The following is a 10,017-nucleotide window of genomic DNA, read 5'->3' on the forward strand; positions in this document are numbered from 1 at the left end:
CTGTTCGAACACCACAGTTTTCATGCTTCACAAATTCGAATTAGGGTTTATCTATCATTCATCTAAACCCATTTATTCATGCTTCCAACACATAATCATGCTTCAAAAAGATCTCACAACCATGTTCTCATATGTTCACATATCATCCACCAACGATCATCCACAAGTTCATTCATACACATCAATAAACGCTTACACATTTATTTTCTCGTGTAACCATCAATCCCACCCGATTAATTCTTAGATCTTCTACACTCACTACATGCATGAGGGAATCAAGAACAAGGATTCAATGATAAGAAGGAGAAAGATGAATCAAAGTATACCTTTCTCTTGAAAAACAATCGGTAGAGGCAACGAATGGCTCGATTTTTCAACGATTATTGAGTTTCCAACTCCAAAACGAAGCAAGATTGAAGAATTTGTGAAGGATTGGTGGGGAAGAGGGTAAAAGGCGTGTGGGAGGGAGAAGAGGGAGAGAAAAAGGCGTTGAAATAATGGGGCTAGGGTATGAGTTTCTCCCTTTTTATATTCTAGGATTAATTCCCCACTTAAATAAACAAAAATAAAAATAAAAAAAATTTGTGGAATAAAAATAGGGAAAAGGGACGTGTACTAGGGGAGTATTTTAAAAAAAATATTTAAATCCTCAATTAAATAGGAATAGGATTTAAATTGATAATTTCTTGTAGGAAAAGACTCCCACAAAATAGATAATAAATAAATTAATCCCACAAGTAATTAAAAGGCATACGGGCAAAAATTAGGTAGAATAGCATAGGGATAATTTGGTTTGGATTTAATTTGGATAAATATCCCAAGCAATTAATTAAATTCAAGAAAGAAAGTATTATTTCCAATGGATAGGAGGGCCAAAAATTCCAAATAATATGGCTAGAAATATATGCATGATCCCACTTAATTAAATCACCCCCATTGGAAAACATATCATATTATTCAACATAACTCTCAACCATTAATTTCACATCGTTAACACAACCACATAGAAATCAATTCCCAAAAATGCATTTCCAAATCAACATCCACATTAATAAAACGAAAATAAGTCATCAAATAAAAAATAATAATAAAAATAAATTTTAAAAAAGTCAAAATTTTCTGGGGTGCTACACCCGGTGGACGTGAGGTATCCGCGGCCTTCCGGCGACGACCGTCATGACGTCCGCCATTGCGGTGCCATGACGGACGTCCCGGCGGACCAGCACGTTGAACTTCATTTCATTCGCACCACTTGTTTTAACGAGTTTCTCTTCTCTCTCTACGTTTCTATCGATATATCCAAAATGGCTAGTGGTGGTGGTAGTGGTAGTGGTAGTGGTGCGGATGGTAGTGGTGGGGATGTTGATGACGTAGGCCGGCGAATTAACGAAGAGGTGCAGGATTATACGTCCCGGGAGATAAATCGCCTGCTACAAACGGCCTTGCAGCAGCAGCAGCAGCAGCAGCCGGCGGTACCTCGCCCCATCCATCGTCGAGCTGTAGTACCCCCAGACCACATCACTGCACACCGTCGGTTGTATGAGGACTACTTCGCTCCGGAGCCGCGGTTTGGGGATAACATATTCTGGCGACGTTCTAGGATGCATCGTCCGCTATTTATGAGTATCGTGAGCGTTTTAGAGCGTCGATATGAGTATTTCAGGTTTAGGGAGGATGCGGTTGGTAGTACCTCCACATTAGTGAGTCGACTGCCTACGCTTGTCTGAAGTATTTTTGTGAGGCGTTAGGGAGATATTCGGGGATAGGTATCTTCAGAAGCCTACCCCTGAAGACTGCCAGGTCCTAATGGATATGCACGGGAGTCAGCACGGGTTTTCGGGAATGTTGGACATCATAGATTGTATGCATTGGGAGTGGAAGAACTGCCCCACCACCTGGAAAGGGATGTACATGACCGGCTTCAACGGCAAGAATCTCTCGATGATCCTCGAAGTCGTAGCTGACTACCGGCTGTGGATTTGACATGCGTATTTTGGGGTAGCCGGGTCGAACAATGACATCAACGTCCTCCAGTCTTCACCCCTTTTAACGAGCAGTGCATGAGCGTTGGTCCGACCATCAGTTTCGTCGCCAACGGCAACCAGCACAATATGGGCTACTATTTGGCGGATGTGATATACCCTATGTGGCCCGTCTTTGTGAAGACGATCGGATTCCCAGTAGAAGACAAGAAGATCTACTTTGCGCATTTCCAGGAGGCATCGCACAAGGATGTGGAGTGGACATTTGGTGTGCTACAGGCTCGATGGGTGGCAGTGAAGGGTTCATCACGACTGTGGTATATTGACAGCATCGCTGATGTCATTTACGCATGTATTATCATGCACAACTTGATTGTCGAAAATGAATGTCCAACACTGACTGCTTAGGCCAATGATGATGTTGATGCTGCCGGTCCAAGCCACGACGTGGCCACCGCCAATGTACGTATGGGGATACCTCATGGAGACGCCGATTGGGTCCGTGCATTAGCCGACATGCGCCAACAACATGCCCATATTCGACTCCAGAAGGGGTGCACGTTGATATTTTTATAATGTAATTTGTTTATTTTTTTTGTTGAATTGTACTTTTTTAATTTTTTTATTTAATGAAATTATTATTACACTTTCTCCGTCCGTATTCGTGTCGAAATTTTAATTCTGTAAATTGTTTAATTTGGTAAATTTGGTGAATTTTTATTCTGGATGTCGTCGGGGATGTCCTTGGGAATGCCCGCTATTGTGCAGTGGGATGTCCTTATGACGTGGCAGCGCAGTGAGATGTCCTTATGACGTGGCATGAGGTGTTTTTTTTGGTGTCCGCCAGGACATCCGCAAGCATTGCGGATGCTCTTACAATCTCTCCTTTAATTTACTAGCTTTGGATTAAAACGCACAACATTTGAAAAAGTTTATACTTTTAAAATAGGTAGGATAATAAAAGTAACCTTAGGGGTGTTCGGTTTGCAAGATTGTAACCGAGATTAAATTTGTAGTGTGTTTGGTTCATGAGATTTAACCCCACAACTCAATCCTAGAAGGATAATCATGGATTATTAGTCATAGCTAACCCCCTATGACTAAAATAATCTCACAACTCAATCCTAGATTGTATCTTGATATTATTTTATCTTGCAAACCGAACACCACCTTAATATATTAACACAAGGGTATATAGGTAATTTCAAGGGGTTATTCTAAAAGGATATGTGAGGTCAAAAGTGTCTGAAAATGGAGAAAATATTCGGTGGACATTCCTTACCAAGGTGGCATTATGAGGTGGTGTACCCAACCAATTAATCTATGACAAATGGAAACATAAATAGTTCACGTCCATTTAGGCAGACCAATTAATAGAGTTATTTTTAGAAGATATTTATTATACCACTTTCATGAAATAGTATTGCATAATCTTAAAATATCAAAATTGAAAATATTTTTTCCTCCTATATGGTGTATAAATAAATTTACATACTTATAATTATATTTTATTTTTATATTAAATTACTAAGTAAAATTACAACCGTTTAAATACACTAAAAATAGAAAAATGAAATTATAGTCATGCTTTTTATTTTTGTACGTACATTTTATATTATATATATATATATATATATATAAATATAAATATACAAGAAAAAAATAAATTATAACTATAAAATTTTAAACAATACTCCTACTAATACTATGGTTACTAAAATATTTATTTGGGACTCTCTTTCCGGAGAAAATTATACTAAAATTTTATGGTATAATTTTCTTTTTCTTATATAGTTACGTGTAAATATACATATATATGTGATATAAAATGTACAAAAATAAAAAGCATGATGATAATTTCATTTTTTATTTTTAGTGTATTAAATGGTCATACTTTTACTTAGTAATTTAATATAAATATAAAATTAAGTTATAACTGTATAAGTATGTAAATATATTTATATATAGAAGGAAAAAATATTTTATTATCTTAAGATGATGCAAAATTTTATAAAAGTGTTTTACTTCATAAATATCTTCTAAAAAAACTTTATTAGTTGGCATGAGTACACACCTCATAATGGTTACTAAAATTATGTTTACTAAAATTTCCCTTTATCAAAGATTAATTGGTCGGGTATACCACCGTATAATGCCACTTTGGTATGCAAGGTCCACTGAATATTTTCGACCGAAAATGATGGTTGGAATAATGCCCAAAACAATAATGATTTTGATAGTAGATCGGGTTTTGGTTTGACCAGTGTGCTATGCTGCTCTTCTATTTTTCTATATATATTCATTTTTTTTATCTCTTCTGCTTTTACTTTTAAGAGCATCCACAACGGTGGCAACACGCCGTCCGTCCGTCCTTGTCGCTGGCAAGGACACACTTGTCCGTCGCTGCGCTCTTGCCGCTGGCACGGACGTGCTCTTAGCACGTCCGTGCCAGCGAGTAGGGCGACGTGACGCGTTTCTATTGGCCGTTGGCATTTAAAAAAAAAATAGAAAATAATACTAAAAATTAAAAAAAAATTCGGATTCCAAAAAATATATAGATTTTATTACCATTTTTTTGAATTTTTTTGATTTTTTTTTAAAAAAATTTAATCCCAAAATCATCTATAGATATACACATTCATCATCCATTTGGGCGAAATTCGGCCACGAGTAGTGGTTTTTTTAATTTTATGAATTTAATTATGTAATTTTTAATTTTTAGGATTTAAATTATGTAATTTTTATTTTAAGACTTTAATTATGTAATTTTTAATTTCTAAGATTTTAATTAAGTAATTTTTATTTTTTTGTAATTTGTAATATTATTTCGGTTATTTTTAATGAATTTTAATTTTGTGGAAATGTTTTTATTTAAATTGAATAATGGAATGGTAAGGCCTTGTGCTCGTCCTTGCGGAAGAGTACGAATGTGGGTGTTGTGCTCTTGTCTAATAGCAGACATAAAAAGTGAGGCTGGACCGACAATCGTGCTCCTTGTCAAGAGCATGGCTGTGAATGCTATAATAATCACCTAAATCCCTCACCCTTCTCTATTGAAATTCCTCACTGCATTTCCGGATTAGTATTCATTTGACTCGCCTCTAGCTAGGGTTTTTCCATTTCCACTAGCTGCAAGTTTTGAAATTTCAGCTCATGGATACCTTTATATTCCGTGGAATTAAGTAATTATCCAATTCTTCACTCACAAGGGTTCAACTTTCATCTTTCCGGTTAGCTCTTTTTTTTCTGATTGATTATTTTTTCGTGATGAATTTCTCTTGAATTTGGGCGGGGAATCTAATCAGTACACTTGTTTTTTATCTGCTTCACATTTATTTATTTATTTATATTAGTCGTGATTGGAAATCTGTATCTGCACTCGATTTTGGTTTAAATTGATTTTGTGCAGTCACGTTTTTAATTTGCTTCACAAATCTTTGCTGTAAAAATTTGAGTCATGAATAAATGTGTTTAGGTAATTTCAAAATCAGATTGAGCAAACCGACTATTTTTGTCATTGTCATTAGTAATTTGGTTGAGATCATTGGTAAGCGAGCAGAAATGTTCTTTCGATGAGCATTTAGTTTTTATTTTGCAGAGCAAATTTCCGATATCTGAGATTTATTTTAAATATGTTGCCATCTTTGATGTAAGAAAGTCAAGATTTGGAAACCCAATTACTGATGTTTATGTCATAGGAACTTTACTTCTTCATAAGCTAGGTGCTATGCTATATCTTTTATTCCCTCTGTCCCATAAAAATAGGGACTTTGGGGATGCCATGGGTTTTAATGTGAAATTGATAAAGTAGGAGAGATGTATGAAGAAAAAATGATTGAATTATTGTTAGTGGAAATGAGGCCAGCCTTATAGAAATGGACTATTTTTGTGGTACGGACCAAAATGGAAAAGAAGACTATTTTTTTGGACGATGGGAGTATATGGCAAAGTGCATTAGTTTGTTTCATTGTTTAAATCTCGGTCTCCCATAGTTGCAAAATCAAATAGTCCTTTGTAAGCAGGGTGTAACTCGTTTGATCATTTGGTAAAGAAAATGAGATATTGAAGGCCTTTCATATGATTTCCTCTTGGCAGGAAATATCTTCCTCTTGCAGCATGGGCTGCTTTACGGTTTTAAAGAGTAAGAAGAAGAAGAAGAAAACTGAGCAGACAATCTATGTTAAATGCGTAAACCCCCAGGAGCATTCCCCCACTGCATTGCCGGAACCACAGTGCCAGACACGTTCTTTACAGTCTGCACCTCCAAGTTTTAAAACCAGAGTGAAACCTGTTCAGTCTATTACAAGAGTAAGAAGTAGCAGGGCTCAAGCATTATCAGAACCATCAAGTCTTGATGCTGCAGAACAAGATGCACTTGCATCTACAGAATATGAGGATCAGGAAGAACCTAGGAGTCGTTATGGGTCAATGAAAGAATATAACTCACCAAGCCCTCAACCTCTTCCGCTCCCGTCACCCCGTGGCACAAATTCTTTTAAGGCTACAGCAAGCTTCAAGATGATAAATTCCAGTGGCCCACTTGATATGTCTGGGCCGCTTCCGCTTCCTCCTACTTCACATTCGACTCTGGCAGTGAAAGGAACACTCGTTAACTTTTCGTATGAAGAGCTTGCATCAGCTTGTCATAATTTCTCTCCTGAGAGATGCATGTCCGAAGGTCTATCTTATGTCATCTACCGGGCTTCTTTTGCAGAGGATGCATCTGGATCAAGAAAACTTGAAGCCACTGTAACCCGTCTTCACCCTTGCAATCAGGTATAAGTTTGTTGGATTTCATATGTCTTGTTTGATATTTCTGCACCGGCTATTTGTGAATTTCTTGCCTTGATTCAATATATTTTCACTGGGATAGAGTTGTGGAATTCTGTTATCCTCGTTACTACTGTGTGTGGGCTTATTACCTTTCATTAGCAAGCTTCTGTCAGCATTGAAGCCCTTGTCTTCCTGCAAGCTTTCGTGTCTGTTGTATTAGTTTTGTCATCTGCTTAGAGATATCCTACTGTAATTATTAGTCATGCACGTCTACTCTGACATTGATTGTCATGCTTTTCAGGGTTTGAAGGAGTTTGTGAATGATGTGAATTCCCTTGCTTCTTTACAACATCCATACCTCTGTAAATTGATTGGTTTTCATGCTCGTGAAGGCTCCGACCACAGGATATTGGTCTATGAGAGGCTATTTCATGGGAGCTTGGATCGGCTTTTATATGGAAGATCAGACGGTCCACCCATTGACTGGAATAGTAGAATGAAAGTTGCTTTCTGTGCTGCGCACAGTCTAACATTTTTACATGAGGAAGGACCCTTTCAGGTAACTAACATTATATGGCCGTTACATCCACCCCTAAAAATGCTATGTTTTGAGATCGATGACCCTTGTTGCTATCATCAATTGGCTACTATTATTGTATAGGTTACTTATGCTTTTGCTCCTTGACAGGCGATGTTCCATGAATTTTCAACTGCAAATATACAGATCGACAAGGATTTTAGTGCAAAACTTTCTGGTTATGGTTGTATAAGCCACATCCCAGAGGGGGATATCTCCAGTGACTCAGTTGTAAGTGCTACTCCCTCCGTCCACGATTTAAAGAACCCTTTTGCCATTTTGGTTTGTCCACGATTTATAGAACCATTTACTTTATTCCACTTTTAGTATACGGATCTCACATCCCACCAACTATTTACACTCACAATCTAATATAAAACTAATACTTTAAATGGGTCCCACATTCCACTCACTTTCTCCCTTTACTTTTTTTCACAAAGTCAAACAATTTCTTAAAACCCGTGCCAAGTCAAAATGGCTCTTTAAATGGTAGACGGAGGGAGTATATCTTACTATTTCTAGCATCATTGTCTTCTACTTTTACGTGGACACAGGAGGGAGAAGTTGGGGAGGGGGTTGTGCATCGTTTCAACTTAGCAACACAACTTACAACTATGCATCTTGCTAAAAGTGTCCATTGCTTGTTTCAGGCTGTGGCAAATCTTTCGCTGGAGAAGGGTTTGCTCACCCCGAAGAGTAATGTCTGGAGTTTTGGCATTGTGCTTCTTGAATTGCTCACGGGCAGGAAAAATCTTGACAGCCGGTATCCAAAGGAAGAGAGGAATCTAGTGAAATGGAGTCGGCCATTCCTGGCTGACGATTGTAGGTTGTCCCTAATTATGGATCCTCAGCTAAAGGGTCGTTTCCCTGTAAAAGCAGCTCGGACGGTAGCTGATATTGCTCAAAGATGTCTCCTGGTAGATCCGTCCGAGAGGCCAACCATGAGAATCATAGTGGAGCATCTTAAAGCTATACAAGACATGAAGTACACCTCTCGATTTCCTCTGCAAGAGCCAGGATCAGTTAGTCAGAAGAATATGTTGAGATCACCTAGTCTGAATGGGATTGTCATCCCGCCTACTAGATCAAATTGTTCTCCTACACCTCCAACTAAACCATCCATGACCCCTCAAAGTCTGCACGCACTACCCTTGGCTCTACCCCCTAGATCAAGTTCATCTTCGTATATGTTGGAGGAAATTGATCGACAGGAAAGCCGGAGATCGTCATCCTCAACCATTTGTAGATCTAGTGTGGAAGGATTTTGTTAGATAGCGAGAATTTTTTTTTTCCTTTTTTTCTTTTAACATTATGAAATGTGATCTTACATATTACTCCCTCCGTTCCATAGAAACATTATATAGAAGAAAAAGATATTTTCACAGTTGGTCAGAAATTTTTCGGGTGGCTCAGTTTTTTTGTATATGAAGCTGCTGTGAATGATTATAATTTCTCCGATGGCGCCTGACTGGGACATTATCAACCTCGGCTGCCTCATGCTCTTACTGTCACCTCTTGTGCATCATCAAGGTTTTGTTGAGAGTCATGCAGACGTTGCACATGCACGATGGCTTGTGCTTTCCCTTCCCGCTCGGAGGCTGTATGCAGACAAAGCAGGAGCAGCCCAGACGATTCCTAGGCTGTATTGTAGTTGTCGCCGCAGAGGAAGATCCTCGCACTGGAAATGCCCCCAGTAGCTGCTCTGTTTGTCTGTGCACTAGTTTTAGGCTTGGTAATTCTCTCCTTTTGGTGAAGTCTCTTAAACAAAAGAAAATCTATATCTATCTATACTAATATAATAGGGGAGTTTTGGGATGTTTTGAATAGTCATTTTAACCCAGGGATGTAAATGCAATTTAAAATATTAAACTACCTTCATCTTTGAATCCATTTAATTTTGATAACTCTCATGTTTAAATATTAAATTTCTTATAATTAGCATCTAAATTACCTTCTTTAGTCAATCAATTTAATTTCGGTGAGAGAAGTTGAAGTGGACAAGTCGGATCGTGTCTTCGTGTGCTTACAGGGAAAACTATGCAAGTGCTTGGTCAAGACACCGTGCTTCTTAAATCCGTTGGATCACTAGGTCCAGGAACTCAAGGAACATAGAGTGTTTTTGTCGTTGGACACACTCGACTCCCCTTCAAAAATTAAATCCCTCAACCCGAATACTATGGATTAGTATAGGGAAGTGGGGTCGATCCCACGAAGATGGAGTCGTGAAGTAGTGCTTAGAGACTCTGGAAACAAGCGGCTGCTGCCACGCAAAAGGGTTGAGGTTAAACTACCACTAGACCTAGGCACGGAAATTAAATGCTGGACCTAGGACACAGAACACTTATAAAATCAGACATCAACGCCGAAAGAAACAATTACTCATTAGACCGTGTAAATGACTGACTAAATATGACTAGGCAGAGAGAATTTAAAAGTGGGGACCATGACATTCAAATAAGGTAAGTACGGTAAAAGCTGCAACTAACAAACTCATGCAATTTCCTAACCAACTCAGACGCGTAAATGAAGAAAACAGAGCATACTCCTAGATTCGAACAGAATATAGAAATCGGGACGCCAGAAACTTGCTACGAATCAGACGTACGTCAGATCTACATAAACTAGGCGAAATGAAATGAAAACACGTAGGCTAGGCATAAAATTAAATCAACACGGCTCAGATTC

At 38.2% G+C, this 10,017-nt stretch overlaps 1 protein-coding gene across 2 annotated transcripts; it reads left to right on the plus strand.

Moving 5' to 3' along the window:
• The first annotated feature begins 4,999 nt into the window (after positions 1–4,999).
• On the plus strand, positions 5,000–8,728 carry LOC121795654 (probable serine/threonine-protein kinase PBL11). 2 transcript variants are annotated; one of them, XM_042194201.1, is made up of 5 exons: positions 5,000–5,212; positions 6,078–6,758; positions 7,057–7,314; positions 7,444–7,563; positions 7,983–8,728. In XM_042194201.1, exons 2-5 carry the CDS (start codon positions 6,099–6,101, stop codon positions 8,601–8,603), a joined length of 1,659 nt encoding a protein of 552 aa, XP_042050135.1. In that variant the 5' UTR covers positions 5,000–5,212; positions 6,078–6,098; the 3' UTR covers positions 8,604–8,728. The 2 variants fall into 2 exon arrangements, with proteins under 2 accessions (XP_042050135.1, XP_042050136.1); XM_042194202.1 differs by having other exon boundaries at positions 5,000–5,164.
• Positions 8,729–10,017: the final 1,289 nt, after the last annotated feature.

The sequence above is a fragment of the Salvia splendens genome, chromosome 3, assembly GCF_004379255.2.
Source record: "Salvia splendens isolate huo1 chromosome 3, SspV2, whole genome shotgun sequence".
Taxonomy (NCBI): domain Eukaryota; kingdom Viridiplantae; phylum Streptophyta; class Magnoliopsida; order Lamiales; family Lamiaceae; genus Salvia; species Salvia splendens.